The 17,088-nt window shown below is 43.8% G+C and overlaps 1 protein-coding gene across 2 annotated transcripts; it reads right to left on the bottom strand.

Moving 5' to 3' along the window:
- Positions 1-838: 838 nt before the first annotated feature.
- Positions 839-16,537, bottom strand: fubp3 (far upstream element (FUSE) binding protein 3). Of its 2 annotated transcripts, XM_052051888.1 has the most exons (19): positions 16,379-16,537; positions 13,441-13,552; positions 12,050-12,083; positions 11,906-11,955; positions 11,698-11,769; positions 10,983-11,040; positions 10,612-10,774; positions 10,428-10,526; positions 9,802-9,906; positions 9,419-9,521; positions 9,191-9,291; positions 8,776-8,908; positions 5,211-5,371; positions 4,907-4,980; positions 4,741-4,817; positions 4,115-4,171; positions 3,426-3,479; positions 3,202-3,329; positions 839-2,497 (listed from the first exon to the last, which is right to left on the bottom strand). In XM_052051888.1, exons 1-19 carry the CDS (start codon positions 16,469-16,471, stop codon positions 2,489-2,491), a joined length of 1,683 nt encoding a protein of 560 aa, XP_051907848.1. In that variant the 5' UTR covers positions 16,472-16,537; the 3' UTR covers positions 839-2,488. The 2 variants fall into 2 exon arrangements, with proteins under 2 accessions (XP_051907848.1, XP_051907849.1); XM_052051889.1 differs by lacking the exon at positions 12,050-12,083 and having other exon boundaries at positions 11,906-11,973; positions 13,425-13,552; positions 16,379-16,402.
- Between the last annotated feature and the right edge of the window lie 551 nt (positions 16,538-17,088).

Genomic DNA, 17,088 nt, shown 5'->3' with positions numbered 1-17,088 from the left:
CCGAGGACAAGGCGGTGTCAAGGCACTCTTGCAAAATGCTTTTTAAGATGATTCTTCCGCTTGCTCGTGGGTTGAAACATGGCCCCATAACTTGCCAATTTTTGTCGATGTGCGCGCATCCTGGTGAGAATGTTTGTGTGTCTTCCGCCCCATCGCCAAACAAACCTCACTCGAATTTGAACGTGTCAAGTACCGGTGCTTGTGATCAATTAAGAAATCGGAGAATGCGGGAAATGATGTTAACTCCATCAGGTGCTATGGACCCGTGCGCATGTCGATAGGCGATTTTTCACATTTGGTAACGCAAGAAGGACCCTTGGCCGAAATTGAACATTGTCTGCCATTTTACTTTGAAAGTCACTCGGGAAATCGGCAAAATGAGCCGCACTTGAAAGCAGGTAATCTTGACAGATCCGTTTCGGCTAGACACTTTAAATGAGCTTGTCACCAAAAAAAGCCTCAAGCATCCATGACTGAATTTGAAAAGACAGCTGGCCATTTTGGTTTGAAGCTGAATTTTTATACAAAAAAAAAAAACAAAAAAAAAAAAACCCACAAGACCGTGTACTTTAACAGATCCTCAATTTGCCACAATCGTAAACAGGTAAGACTAGGGAGGAAGTCGCCCATTTTGCTTGAAGCAGCCATTTCGGGTGAATTCCAAATTTATTCCAAGGAATTTGCCCAAATCAGAATCAGCTACTCTAAACACGAAATGTGTTTTTTTGTTTTTTAGGTGAGCCATCTAACAAAGACCTCGGAAGAGCATTTGGTCAGAAACGCACCACGTTGATGAAATTGATCCGAGCGAGAATTAAAATGGACGTCAACCACAAGAGAGGCTTGCGGAAAATTTATTATGACTTTTGAGAACTGTCAACAGGCTATATAGAAAATAGATTTTCTGCTAATAAAACATACAGTTGGCCTATCATGGTTGTATTTACACAATAGAACTCTCTGGCATCAAGAACAAAAACACCCAATCAACCAAAACAAAAAACAGCTTGTATAACAATACACAATGAAGGTAGTCTGGATTTTTTTTAATACATGGTTAACTGTACACCAAAAGTAAACCCACCATAATTAGACATGTTTTCCTCTCCAAATTATATATATATATATCCCTTTTCATAAAGAAATGACGTTAATACAAGAATCGCTTCTCCATGATGACGTCTCGTCCGCTATTGTTATATTAGATCACACAAGAAATTAAAAAAATAATCATAATTAAAAAGTTATTAGCATCGGACAGAAGCAGGAGGTACCGAAGGAGAACGTGTGTGTGTTTTTTTTTATCATAACACTTCTTAAAACATAACAAAAACCAATCAATCGCACAGGTAGAAGGAAACAGAGGCTTAGCAGTCTTGAACACTCGCACAGAACAAGCATCCCTCCCCCCCAAAAAAACCCAACAAAAAAAAAACAACCCAATATTTTTTTCTTCTTCATAAGATGCAACATCCAATTTCAATCACATTCACAATCTTGGAGCAGTATAAGAAAATAAGAACCGAAAAAAAAGGGACAGTTTTCCTACAATACTGGTGGCAGGAAAGATCATTCTAAATGAAACATTTTTTTAAATTAACAAGCAAATACATGAGCATATCTATATATAGATAAATATCTATATATATACATACACACTTTTACAAGGTAGCAAAGGCAAACATCCTTCTAAGTCTTATATAATCAGGTTCATGTAATAAATTATCCTCCAGAGAGAGGAAAAAAAAGAAAACATCATAAAACTACAAGTTAAAAGTCGGTCAAAATATTCGAGAAGCCATCTTTGTATATCAAACATGAAATAAGATATTGCACCTCCCCCCCTTGTGTGTGTGTACGCGTGTGAGATTGAGTACAATAAAATGACAATGAATGAATAAACAGCATGACAATGCACAATTAAATTAGAACTATTGCTTATTTTCGTCTTCGCTTTGAACCATGTAACAAATAAAAAAACACATTCTGCTGTAACAAAACATCACAGTTTCATTTCACTGAATTATGTAAAAATAATCATCGCAAGATGCTCTTTGACAAAACAAACGCACATTAAAAAAAAAAAAGGTATTCAAGACTGCTAAGCAGAATCAACATGGGAGCCGCAAGAAACGGAACAGATTCGTATATACGTATTGCCTCTTTGAAATGTTACACACGCGCTTTTTCATTTTGGCCAAAAACAAAAATACCGGATCCCAGATAACACGCTCTAGTCAAAATAACAGTGTACACAAGCATTTAGTAACAAATAAAGGTTCTGCTGATTACAAATATATTTCATCATAATACCATTCTACTGCTAGTGTTTCCCACTAAGAAAAGTCTTCAAGGCGCTGCGAGTCTAAAAAAACGAAAACCAAAACAAAATTAAGAAACAACACCCCCCCCAAAAAACAAACAAAAAATGATAAAGGGAAAAAAAGGGCCGTCTTCATTTCATTCTCTACAAGACCTGAGACCTTCTCTAGTGATCCTGAGGAACACACACACAAACACACACACGTGTGCACACAGATAAGCAGAAGAAAATAGGATCCTTCCACATACAGATTTTAGAACCGTTTACAACTCAAGACCTGCTCATTTATGAAATGAAAAAATGTAAATATTTTTGTACAAATAGATATATCACAATGGATTTTTCAACACTGAAATCTAACCAATCCATTTTATTAAAAAATAGCACTTGCACAAATTAAAACTGGTTAATTACTCAATGTATTGTAGTATTTGTGTTGAGTGTGTGCAAAAATTAGCCACAGTGGTTTTGGCAAATCCCCCCCCCAAAATGAATTCCTTACGCTATGTGTGTCTAGATGGCGGTCGATTGTGCTGCATATGGTTGCGTCCAATGACCACAAGGGAAGTGGGAATAACGTTTCACAAAAAATATTTTTGGCGGGCTTAGCAACAAGATGTTGCTATGCTAAAATATATATATATATACATATTTTTTTTGGGGGGGGGGGGGCAGCTCTTACAGTGGACCTCACCAACTGAGTGCAGTTATTCAATGCATGATTGGCTGACTAGCGTGTAGCAGCATTTCTTAAATATTCTAGGATGGGTGTTTTAAGCGCATGCCGAGCGGTGTCATCGCGACAAGGGAATTTCGGAGAGATTTACGACTCTTTCTACTGAATATTTATCAAAGATAGAAGACATGGTGTGTCTCACATGAAGGCCCGGCGCTTGAGTCTGCTGGGCGCCCTGGTTGAAGTAGGCCATGGGCTGCCTGTAGAAGTCCACCCAGGCGTTGAAGTCTGGATTGGAAGCCTGCTGAGAGCCAGGATTCGAACTTTGTCCTGGCAAATAATTACAAAAATAAATAAATATATATACACACGCAAACAAAATGGAGACGAGGGTGTGTGTGTGTTCTCTCTGCTCAGTGAACTGACCCCAGGCTTTGTTGTATTCGGGAGGGGCGCTCTGAGCTTGCTGGCTTTGCTGACCTGCAGAGGACAAAAACGATCTTTCAAACCGCCCAGTTGAAGGACGCCTCTTGGCGATTATCCTGAGCAAAGATGCTGTGCTGCTGGGTGTGATGTAAAGGAGTGATTTTTCGCACCCGTTCTGCTCCAGAAAAAACACGATGAATATGTGTGGCGGTTTGAGAGAGAGTTTCCCATTATGTTCACTTTAATTCAGATTTTTTCCCCCTAGATTTTCTAAATGGAACAATTTGACCCGCACCATAACAGGGCTATTGGCAAAGTACGGACTGGGGGCCAGATAAGGCCCACCAAGTCACTGAATGGCCCCTCACAGTGACCATGAAGTCAAAATAAAAATACAAATATGAATCACTTTAATATTATAATTCCCACTTATTTATCTTTGTGAGTCCTGACTAGTAATAGCTGACATGAATTGTAGTTGCGATTTGAATGAAAATGAAAATAGACACAAAGCTGGGCTGAGCATGTTGGCTACAATTTTTTTGTTTTGCGAAACAACCAAATTGAATTTGGACCGCCATCATGGAAGGGGTACACATTTGAACTTTGATGATGTACAGGGTGGATGGCAGAGTGCGTGTTAGAATTAAAAAATAAATAAATTTTAAAAATGACGTTAGTGCGCTTGCCAAGCTTTTTGTAATACTGCTCCCAGTCCATCTGGCCCGTCTGGGATCCATTGTGACCTGAAAGCAGACGGATAACGTTGTCAACTCCTCGTGTGCAATTCTCTTCTTTCCTGATCATTTCCATGGAGGTTTCATTCAACGCGCGTCTGCACAGGAAAGAGGTGGTTACCATCATCATCATCATGTCTCAAAACCTGCGATGCAATAAATACTCTTTTCCTTTCCCATCATTTTGAGATCCGACAATTTTGTTCCAAAATGTGTGACTTGCATGTGGTCACATGATTGGAGCCTGGCGGTCCAAGTCTGCGGCCCAACCTCTTTTTTGAGGAGGAGGAGGAGGATGTGGCGCTCATGGATAGATGAAGAAACTTGACTTTAAGTCGATTTTTGTCACAAATATTTGGACCAGTTAAGTGAAACTGGACAGCACACCCGATGATCTCATGCGACGTCAAAAACGATGCGATGCTTTGTGAGTACTGGTTTTGAAATAGTCCACGAATGGGAGCTTTTCCGTTTAGCCATCTGTGATGCCACTGCTTGTTTAAGGTTTTTGAGAGTATCGGAAAGACTCGAGAGAGAATTTTGACCTTGTCACGACACTAAGCACTGCTGCGACTCACTATGGTCCTGTTGGCCAGGAGGCTGCCAGATCTGGAAAGTTGTCCCCCATCCTCCAGTCATGAACGTTTGAGGGCCGCTAAGAGAAGATGAGCTGAGTTAAGCGCACGTTTATGAGCCGACACTGCTGTTGAAGAGAGAAGAAAGAAAGAAATAATTGGACTTTACTGCTGAGGAGGAGTGGCGGCTCCTTGGTTGTAGGGATTCAAGCCGAAGCTGCCGTTTCCTCCCAGCCCGGGAGCCTGCAGCCGACAGAGTGAGACCACACTCGTGTTGAAAAAGGAAGCCAACAGACAAGGTCAAAGGGCACGGCCGAGCACTGATGCACTCCATTAAGTCCATTTGATGGATTCTTGATGTGTAACCTCTGGTGTCATCCCTGTGACCACCCGCCCACCCCTCCCCAGCCCACACGGTGGCAACATGTGCGCTCATGAATATAAGCGGGGGCACAATAGACAAGACCACCTACCCCAATTCTCTCGTCGATCAGCTGCCGAGCCTTTTCCAGCTGCTGCGGGGTGCCTCGGATGGAAAAGATGCGCACGTTGGGGTCAGTGTTGGGCGGCGGGTTTCTTTGCAGCTCAACGTGGGCGCGGGACTGCTCTTTGATATTCTTGATGGTTTCGCCGCCTGCGAAAAGCAACAGACAACTCAACGTCTCTCCGTGGCACCTTTCACAATGACCGTTGACGATAGTCTTCGTAGAACCCATTAGATACGTGGCCGAGGTAAATGTTACGCAATGGCGGGATTAGTGTGTGGCGTTTAATTGGCGCAGACGTCACGGCAATACCATACGTCGGAGTTAGCCAAGAAGGCTAACATAACATAAGAAGAACAGCGGACACCATAAATCATAAAATCATTTTTGGGGTGGAAAACACTTTGAAAGTGGCACAGAAACTTGGGCTGGATTGATATTGCGAGGATTGAAGCAATGTTTCCCTTTTTTTTGCTCTTCAGTGTCACAACCGATTGATGTGCATATGTCAGATTCAGATCAGAATTGGGACTCCTCCTATTATAAGATTAAAATTTAATACGTATCTGATAAGACCATCGAGGGAGCGCGTGTGGGATTGTTTCGCGCGTTCTGTGAATGTAAACAGCCCTCAGAGATACAATGTCACTTGAAATGTACAATGAAAGAGTGCATTTAAAAAAAAACAACAAAAAAGAAACATATGGGTATTAAAATAGGAATTAGCCACTGACTGGCATGGCAAATCCATCCTTTGTAAAGCGCCACGCGAGAAGAGACGTTTGCGCGGCGTCTCTGGCATCATGTCGGGTCACATGACAGAAGGATGCGCGCGGCGACGCTACCTTACGACGACTGGCGTGCGCCTCGCCACTTTCCGACCATTCTCTGCTAACATCCGTGCAAATCGGGAAACAAAAGAGGGACATCTCTCGCACCCCTCCCCGCCTCCTCCTCGGCATCAGATGCCAGCTTCCCGACGTGTGGGGAGAGCAATTACACCAGCAGGGAGAAATGCAACATAGCCAGCAGGAGAAAGGGGCCAAAATTGAAGCGTATCCTCCTCCTGGGATATAGTTTGTCTCTTTTCGGCCTTTTCTTTTTTTTTGACTTGGTGTTGTCCTCTGTGATAAGAGCGGGGAGTGAATGAAGTGGTGGTGATGGGGCTTGGGGGGGTGAACAACTGCCACCAGCCCTCTTTGCGCTACAGATCTGAACCCAATGCAGGGGGGGAAAATGGCTGAGGGTGCTTCCCGGGTGGTGGGAGGGGGGACACCGGGGCCGTCCCGACATCAATTATACATTTGTTCACTTGTGGCTGACACTCGGATGACCCGGGCTGACCCCGGCGTGAAAACGCTCATCAAAAAAGCTCTCCTCCTCCCGGAGCCTTTTTCTGCAAACGCCAACAGACTGCGCATGGGCCATTAAGACATTGTCAAGCAAATGAAACTTCTGCCTTAATGAAGCCATTATGAGCTCGAGCGGTCGGACGGCCGAGAGCGATGAAGAGGCCGACTATTCATTTCATGGACTGGCCTGGAGTCAGCGCAGATAATACGGGTCTTATTAATGAGACTGGTTTAGTGCGCCGCAAGAAAGGCGGGCGCACAAAAGTGCAACTGGTGACGGCATTCAGAGAGGGTCTGGTTTGTTAGGCTGCTAAGTTGTTCTTAAAGACCCTGTAAAGGGAATTCAGAGATTTTTTAAAAAAAAATAAATTACCACTTTGATGATAGAAGGTCCAAAGACTGAGAATTACATAATACCCACTGTAGCGATAGTGCATTCAATTGTTTTTCTGATTTTTGGTTTGTGGCTAAAACTGGGCCAAGGGCCACACTTGGGGATGTTTCATTCGCATTAGTGGTTATCTGGCGCAATTGTGACGTGCAATTAGCTATCTATGCCTCCACCCTGAAAATTAATTTCCCCACCAAATGATCAGCTATAATGGCTGACGTAGAGAGCCCCGTTGTCGTGCAAGTAACGGAGAGAACGGCACAAGAACCAAGAGCCTGGACTGGCGGAGGGAGGATTTTTGGAAAGCAGGCGTGTGGACCGGGGCTTCGCTTTAGATCAATAATTCCGTATTTTAGCATTTCACCTTAATAGGATTGAATGTCAAGATTTGAGTAACGAATAATTGGAAAGGCGGTATATTTTTTTGTTTGAAACGTCACTCTTTGCAAGATTTTTTTTTTCTCCAAGCACGTTTCCCCATTTCATGATTTAAAAAAAATTACATACATTAAAAATCTACTGCTTTCATTGTATACTGGTGCTTACCTCTTGACTGGTACTCATAAGAGGGAGCACATAATTCCTACTCTGGCATCCCTCTACACATTTTAAGAGTTCTTTTTAAGTGTCCCAATTGAAAATGTTTACATGAGTGACTGATGGAGCCTTTTGCCATTTGGCCACGCTAGTGTCCATTTGACTCATAAATGTTATGTCTCCCTGTGATTATAAGTCAAAATCAGCCGCTGTCAGACTTTTCCAAGCTTGCGTGGCCACTTGTTAGCTTTACAGATGACACTTGTGTGTTTAGGGGAAAATGAAACAGTGGGGAGCATTCAATTTGGGTATTTGGGGTGGAAAACGGCAATGAATTTAAGCCTGTTTTAATGTGGGAGCAGGTTGGTGGGTGGCTAGATCCATCAAACAACGTCGAGAGACTGTGTGTGTGTGTGTGTGTGTGTGTGTGTGTGTGTATGTGTGCGCGTGCGAGGGGGGGCTCAAAAGCAGGGGCCAACGGGCTACATATGGCATCGTAAAGATATTAATCACCGCACCCTTTAAGCGTCGGCTGACAGCACCCAGACCCACCGCCATTTCGACCATATTGACCCACTTCATATGCTAATTACAAATGGGGTGTGGGGGGGAGAGACGCAACGCCCAGGTTTATTTGTTTCCCTTGGCCCGCTACATGCACAAAAGCCACTTGACATTTCTATTGCCATGTTTTTATTTTTGGTAAAGAGCCCCCCCCAAACCCTAACCCCACCTTTCAACCACGGCATACACACACAACAAGAGCAATTCGCGTGCAAGTGCACGCACACACACACGTTCTACCAATGCAATGGTCAATGACTTTTAAATGGCTGGCAATAGAGTGGGCATGAATAGCCAATAAGCTAATTCCTCCTATTCATTCCCTCGCCGCACTCTATCGGGCTGAAAGCAGCTCATTAGATACCAGGCGGCCTTCCACATGATTGAGGGCTGTTATTATGCACCTTTAACAATTAATGTCACATTACACGCATTATCCCCATCATTAAGCCCTTAGTGAAGCCAATGAATGCCACTTGTGCTATATACATGAGGCGAAGGGGGTGGGGGTGGGGTCACTCGCCCCTCATCGGTTTCACTCAAGGGCAGAGCGGCACTCATTTATTCAAAGGTTGGTGAGCGTGGGTGAGGCAATCTGTTGAGTTGGAGAGACTTACGGAGATGAGCGGTGCTCATCGAAAGAACTTATCACGCTCACATGATTGTCAAAATAGGGACTTAAAACGTCATAATTTTTTTTTTTTTTTACCTTTGCCAATCACCAGGCCGCACTTATCGGCGGGTACGGCATACGTCACTTCCTGTAGCCCTCCGAGACCGCTGCCCATGTTACAGTCACTTCGGCTACGGCGTCCCATCACCCCCCCAAAGCCATCTCGCTCCTGTCGGGAAAAAAAAGAAGCCAGAACTCGTGAGGAGTTGAAAAGCTAAACAGAAGGTCCTTAGTTTACAGCCGAGCTCCTTTCATTCAGCGGCGGTGACGTCAGCAACGCAAAGTCTGGCACTAAACGACGCTAACTCAGTAGCCAAGTCACAATTGTCGCAAATCTGTCTGAAAAACATTTGTAGACCATAAATACAAAGCGAGCAAATGAAAAACATTAAATGCAGCCCCCCGCCAGGAGTTAATGAATTTTGCAAACAAGGTGGCGCACATTCCGTACCTGGGCAGTTTGAACCAGCTCATTGATGAGATGCACGGCGTGGTGGCAGTGGTCAGGCTGGCCCATCACCTGGGCAACACGGTCTGGGCTGACTCCATCATCTAGGGGGTCAAAGGACACGCAAGGTCAGAGGGCGTGGCTATTCAGCGAGGCGCGACAAAAGGACCGTACGCCCGCTCAAAGAGTAAAATTGCAGTGTCACATTTGACATGTCCGAGATGGTCTTGCCTTGTTTGAACTGGATCCTGACCCCGGCGTCGGTCTGAATCTTCTTGATCATCTCGCCGTTCCTGCCAATGATGATGCCGACTGCAAATCTGGGCACCACCACCTGATCGATTTCGATAGGTCATTCAAAAAGTGAAACTGACAGATTGATTTAAAGCATTATAAAGAAGAAAACAAAACTTCAAAAGGCCAATTACTACCTAATTTCTAAATTAATCATTTTGATAGTTGATGCCACATTCTAATTTCTTGAGCGGGTGGACGTTGGGTTTGTTACCTCGAAGCTATCATCATCAAAATGCTAAAAAAAAATGGAATCATGACATATTCGAGATATGAAATATACAGGATTTGTCTTGTGTTAAAAAGCATAAATATCTTACATCCAGACTGCTTCCACCCATTTTGGATCCAAAGTCGGCCCTGCCAACCCGAAAATCTCCTTGGTCCTTATCCCTGATTAGCTTGACCACAAGTTCACGTGCTTGCTGGGAAAAAAAAAAAGATCAAACAATTCAGACCCCCGCAAATGTAAGAAATACTGTGGGTATAACTGGGTTCTATTCATATGGCGACAGTCGTAATATGTTGTCGGCTATAAAATATTTGCAGGGGGAAAAAAAAAAATCACTTCTAAGCCATGAATAGAAATCAAATGGCAATATAGAACATACGGCAGCAACTCGGGATGCCTTTGTGTGCCGCATGATTATGTATTCTTATCTCTTACGCATTCAGGATAAAGGGGGCTGTCTTTACACCCGCGTGTTAGCCAAATACTTCTTGACAGTACAGGAATAAATTTAGTGAGGCAGATGCAGAGATTTTCCTTCTATACTTCAAATGTTTGACTTTGTGCACGTCTGCGTCGATGGTTTTGCATTGGATTGAACTTTGTCAAATGTACTGTATGTGTAACAATGTTATTTTTGTGTGTGTGTGTGTGTGGTTTTCCCAAAAAAGAGGGATAACAGGCAAGATGTAACACTGGAGCGGAAGCAGGACCGACCTGTACTTTGTGGGGGTCTCCAGTTATTCTCAGGGGCTTGTCTGCACCAGTGGGCATGGGGTCATCCTGGATCATAATCATTTGTACTCCCGTTCTCTCCTACACGGGGGCGGGGGCGGAGGATCACATTAAACATGAAAACGACGGCTACTTTCTTGAAACTTGGGTGGAGACGCATTCGCACCTGCAGCTGTTTGATGGTCTCTCCCCCCTTGCCGATCACCAGGCCCACTTTGTTGGCGGGGATTAACATCTGCTGGATGGCCCCGTTGCCGTCCATCTCGCAGTGGAAGCCCGGACCGTAGCGACACTGCTCCACAATTTCACTTAGCAGCCTCTTGGCCTGCCTGTGTGAGTGTTTGTGATGCATTAGTTACGTATAATTTTTTTTCCTTAGTCAAATTTTTTTCTTGTCCCAAAAGAAAAAAAGTGGTGTTAAGAAGGTGCAGTGACCGATTGTGAAAGAGGACATGAAAGGAGCCATTGGTTGATGCCCTTGGTGGCTCACGTTGACAGTGTTCAAGTGCAACATAAAAAAGCGGCTGGAGGACTCACTCAATGTTCTCGGGACTGCCGGTCAGCGTGCAGGGCCTGTCCAACATACCTCCACTGTCTGCAGGAAGACCAAAACACAGATCAATGTCAACACCAAAGAACAAAATGGATTTGAAAACGAAATAGATGAAGGAAAATTGACTTTGTAATTGCTTGTATACAAACGGGTCGGTCTCTGGAGTGAAATTACGCAAACATATCTTTCAATTGACCAGTTCTGAAAATGTGTGTCTGAACAGTTTCTGTATTAGGGGAAAACAACTTGTAAAATCAGTTAATGACATAATAATTCTGAGGTTAAATAAAAGCATTTTACAGGAATAAAATTGTTGTGGGTGGGGGGAAAAAAAGGAACATTACAAGCGTTCTTATTTTACACAATTAAAGCCATTGTTTCAGAAAGAAAAAAAAAGACGTAATTTCAAAGCCCAGTTTGTTTACCAGTAAAAAAAAATATATATTGTACACAATTAAAGTGATTACTTAAGGGAAACACCATATTTATTAACAAGTGGGATATTTTAAGAAAAAAGGTTAATTTTAAATTAAATTAAGATGCAATTTAATGAGGAAAAAGACTCATTTTTGTTAGCTGTCTATTTTGGGAAAATGTGTCTGTTTTTGCCCTTTATTTATTTATTTATTTATGTGCTTGTTTTTTTAAAAATAAAATGGGACATCTCAATTTATGCTGTAATAAACATGAACTACTCACCTGACGCTATCTGGATTTTACAGCCGGATTCCAGCTGGATTCTTGAAATCTGCTCTCCTCCTTTTCCAATGACTGATTGGAAACGAGACGAAAGAGATTTTCTTTTTGAAACGTCGACGCGGTGAACTAAGAGCTAAGTACAACATCAATACGGATGATTACGTGCGACGCATTCGCGGCGACCGGAATGAACTCAAAGCCCACTTACTGAATCCCACCATTTTATCAGGCACTTTGAAGTCTTCTGTCGTGAGAGCCCTGTGAGATTATGACACGCTCAATATAGTCTCCGAATGCGGAAAATACAAAAAATAATATAAAAAGCTTCAAAAGGGGCGGATGCTCTGCTCACCTTTGATGTACCATTGCACCAAGATGGTTGCCAACTGATAGAAAGCACAAGACAGAACTTCGGTCAGCGCGTAAGAAATGACTCAGGAAAATAAAAGTTGCAGATAGACACAATAAAAAAAAAAACCAAATAAACGAGGAAGCGCCATTTCTGCTGACGGGGGAACGAGTGCTGCTCCCAATCAACTAGGTTGTCAACACACGCGCAGCAGGTGCGCGGAAAAGAATTTCAATCAAAAAGAGAAGTTTGGCTGCCAGGTCGTTCACATTGTTGACGGGGTAGCACTGAGCAAGGGTCGCGCAGGGGTCAGCGCAGGATGTGCCGTCATGCATGTGAACACCCGCACAGTAGCCAGTGTGCACAATTTTTTTATGCCGGTTTGCACTCATTTGACATCCTCTGGAAATGCATTGCACTTCATGTTTGACATAGGGACAGCTATGAATATAAATACAAGGAGTGGGTGTGCGAAATTCAGACAAAGAGGCAACTGAAAACCCAGAATGGAAATGCCGAGGAAAGGTTGCATGCGGCACCGTTATTTTACTCCGGCTGGATTTACACTACATGCTTCAAGTGACTAATCCAATTTTTTGCGACTATTTGCACATCATCGCCCTTGTCGCCGAAATACGGCTCGGTCTTTTCAAGCTTTGAAAACAAGTTAGTTAGCGTTAGGCACAGGGATGGGGGAAAGTGGCTGACCGAGGGCTGCTTGTGGCTCGTCACCCCTCAACTCTCAAAATCAAAAAAGGGCAAGCCAGACTCGCCGCAACGGATAGGACATCCACAAAGAGTCCACTTTCCTACGACTGGAAAATGCATAAAATCGTACATCTTCAAATCGGAAACAGGCAATTGTTATACGCTAGTGCAGACACTTGTATCACCGACAACAACAAGAGGTTGTCGCAAGGCATTTCATATATGGCGCAGGTGTCAACCCTTCAGGTGAGACTGCATTGAGGATATCGCCTTGTGGGTTCAGGAACATTTGAGAAAACCGTTGTCAGTAAACAATTCTTCACGACATCTACAAATGCAAGTTGAAACTGAGGAATGCAAAGCGAAAGCCATACATTCAACGCCCAGAAATGCCGCTGACTTCTCTGGTTTGGGGCTCATGTGAGATGGACAGAAAAAGCGAAAAAGTGCGGTGTGGTCTGACGAGTCCACATTTGATTATTATTTTTTTTTTTTAAATAATAGACACTGTGCCATTTGGGTCGAAGAGGAAGAGGACCATTCAAACTGTTTAAAGTGCAAAGTTGAAAAACCGTTAAAGGGAACGGTAACGTAAGATTGCTTGGTGTATGACGCCGATGGCATTCATGGTTATCTGTGTGACAGTGTGATTAAAAGCCAGTGTATGAACACAAGACGAGACTCGCCTCCATTGTCCATCGTGCGTTTCTGGCCTCCGAAGCCATAGAGGGAGGGGTCGATGACTGGTGAGGGGCTGTGAAGGTTTGGCATCTGCTCTCCTCCCATCTTGGCGGCCATCTGGAGAGAATTCACAGCAAAACACGTTGATTGGTGAGAGTCTCTTTGACCCTACAGACGGGCGAGAAATTAAAGAGAACCCCCCCCCCCCCCCCCCCCCCCAAGAACCAAATTCCTGCTTGGAAAGTGAACATGACACACTGGATTAGATGCGAGAAGGTGAGTGGAGCAAATAGCTGACGAAAACAAATGGTCATCAAATTAAATGAGCTTGACTACAGCAGCCATAATGGAAACATTATTCCGTTTATTGTTTTTAGCGAATAATCATTCACTTTCAAAACTATTTTCTTTAAATAACGGCCAATAAAAATTAGAAGACGGAAGACACCCATTGTTGAAGCTTTGTAAGTGGAATTGTTTTCGATTCTTGTTTGATGTCCAGCTTCAGCTGTACCAACAATCCGGGGTGTCCGTTGTGGTATTTTGCGCCACATATTTTCAATAGGAGACAGGTCTGGACTGCAGGCAGGCCAGTCTCGGACCTACAGACTTTTACTATAAAGCCACAATGTTCTTATACCTGCAGAATGTTGTTTGGCATTGTCTTGTTCAAGTAAGCAGGAGAATCTATGAAAAAGACGTTGCTTGGATGGCAGCAAATGTTTCTGCAAAACCTGTACGTACTTTTCAGCATGAATCGTGGTTTCAGAGATGTGTAAATTACACATGCTATTGGCATTAACGCAGCCACATACCAACACAGATGCTTGCTCTTGATCTTTGCGTCCATAACAGTCCGGATGGTTCTTTTCCTCTTTAGCCGAAAGGACACAATGCCAACAATTTCCCCCCACAAAATTGAAATGTGGACTCGTCAGACCACAGAAGACTTTTCCACTCGGCATCTTAGAAGAACTCAGGCAAAGAACCAGCAGCATTTGTGGATGTTGCTTTTGTTTTTCGTTGTAGAATTTTAAGTGGCATTTATGGATTTAGGGATGAACTGTATTTACCGAGATTGGTTTTCTGATGTGTTCCTGGGCCCGAGTGATGATGTTTTTTGCACATTAATGCCGCCTGAGGGATCAAAGGTCATGGGCATTCAATGTTGTTTGGCGGTCTTGCCGTGCAGCGATTTCTCCAGATTCTCTGAACCATTTGATGTTATGGACCGTAGATTATAAAAATCCTGAATTTCCTTGCATTTGTATTTGTATTTTGAGGAACACTGTCCTTAACCTCTTCGACCATTTTCTTGTTCATAAAGAGGTGAACCTCAGACGATTTTTACTTGTCAATGACTGAGCAATTCTGAGAAGCTCCTTTTAGACCCAATCATGGCACTAACCCATTCCCAATTCAGGGAATTCATGTTTAGCCATGGGATATTCCAAACAGGTGCTTGGTGAACATTTCTCAACTTTCTCACAAATTTTTGCCACATATGTCAGCTTTTTGGGAATTCAGAATGTTTCTAAGTTAATGGTTATGAGGTAAAAACAGTAACATTAATCAGTTTGAACATGAAATGTATTTCAGTGTTTTTGATTAAATATAGGTTCAGCATGATTTGCAAATCACCGAATTATGTATGTATCCATGTTAAACACAATGTCACAACTTCAACGGAATAGATTAGACAATGGGAGAAGCAGACACTTCAAGCACTGCCTGAATGTTAAGGCATAAAGCAGGGAACTGTCCGAGTTTGGTGTAATATGCACTGACGTGGACCAATTATGAAACATTCTAGTATAATACATTAGGACCACCATAGGTTCCTTGACGTTTGTCACATGAAAGTGATACTTAAAGCACTGAAATCCACTTTAAACGACCTGTCTGATAATGCTTGGGTCATAAACCAATTTATCTTTAAAATTGTACACGCGTGTAGATTGTGAACCAAACTAATCCACTGTGGTCACTAGTTGACGTCTTGCTAAAGCAAATGGAAAACACAAATGTATGTTTCTTGAGGTTATCGCGTTTCACTGGCATTGGTCGTGGAAAAATCCGTGGAAGTACGGCTTATTTAGGGCAGGTGACGTTACATGACACGGCCTAACTCTCCCAATACAGACGACCGAGCACGCTAAGCTAGCCGAGCATCCCGTGCTACCTCGCTCACTTGTGTTGACTCCGGCGAGCAAAGAACGCCGCGAGTTTGACAAATTAGCGCTAGGTTGGGCTTAAAACGTCGACGCGTTGAGGGGTAGATAGCTCAAAGAGTCAACAGTGATTGTTGGCACAGCGTGGGTTCTTTTCGGCTTCTGACCTAGGTGGGGCAGCGGTGGCTTTACAACCCCAGGGCGAGCTAACTTTCTGACAGCGTGTCAACGTACACCGGCTAAAGTTGAGCCCCGCTTGGAGGCTGTCGGCTACCGGAGCGGCCCGGCTCTAGGTGTCGTGGGGAGGGAGGGCAGCTAACCTCCTAAGTAATGCTAACAGGCAACTTCTGCGTGTGTATGGAGGGTGAGGCTGTGTGTGTGTGTGGTGGGGGCTTGACAACAGGTTGTCGACGTAACTTGCCCAAAAGTTGCGCTAACTTACAACTTCCAGCGTTCAACGGGGCGTCAGCGTCTCGCGTGGGGAAACGTGTCGCCCAGCTCCGCAGGGAAGCCGGCGACTCGTTATGTCTGTCGCAGTTAGCAGCGTGGTCGGGTCTCGGCTGTACGAGTCTTAATCTGTCGGCTCAGCTATGCTAACTTGGCTAGCGTCTGTTAGCACGAGAGCTAACAAGTTAGCCGAGTGCATGAGGAATGGTTTGTGGTTGACGGGGGGTGGAGGGTGAGGTGAGGGTCCCACGCAAACCAAACTGTTGCCATCCTCCCACGCGTGCGGTTCTTTTACGGGCCCTTCTATCCGGTGCCGTTTTTTTACCTGTCGCACTCGGCGTATCGTGTCTGCGAAGTCATCTTTCGTTCCGGGCTGAGCCACCGAGGCCTGTCCCTGAACCAGCTCCGCCATCATCATCACTCGCCTCGGCAGCTGAGAGGCTCACTTGAGGAGGGGAGGAGGCGGGGGGAGGAGAGCACATGTGCCAAACCCAAGCTCCGAGAGCAACAAAATCTCGCGAGAGGATCGAAACGCACAAGAAGACGAGAACGACACAGTACTTTTTTTCTTCTTCCAAACTTTACATGTAAGATTACATGAACAATCAATTACAAGAGACTCCCGCATTCTCACGGCTCGTCTCCCGCATATTCATCAAGTTACATATTTTTTCCCAATTTTTTTCTTCAGTAAACAACCTATCGTTAGGTTCAGGGGGCAATTACTTTTTCACATTGGGACAAGGGAGGTTTGGATTTGTGTGCGTGTGTATTTGTAAATAAATGAAATGGGCATTTACAAACTGCATTTTGTATTTCCGTGGGCTGTCTCTGTGTGCTAGTGAAATTGCATTGATGAACTGAAATCTTTGTGTATAATACATGTGTAAAGAACATAAAAATCAGGGAGAGTAAAAATACGTTTTCACAGCACTGTATTCTCATGTGAAATCTCTGCTAACTCGCAACGGCTTTTTTTTCACATCACTATAATGACTCATGGACATACTTGTGGGCTGCTTGAAAAAGTGTGAG

Source organism: Hippocampus zosterae, chromosome 18 (genome assembly GCF_025434085.1).
Source record: "Hippocampus zosterae strain Florida chromosome 18, ASM2543408v3, whole genome shotgun sequence".
NCBI classification, from domain to species: domain Eukaryota; kingdom Metazoa; phylum Chordata; class Actinopteri; order Syngnathiformes; family Syngnathidae; genus Hippocampus; species Hippocampus zosterae.
This window is presented reverse-complemented; position numbering and strand designations above follow the sequence as displayed.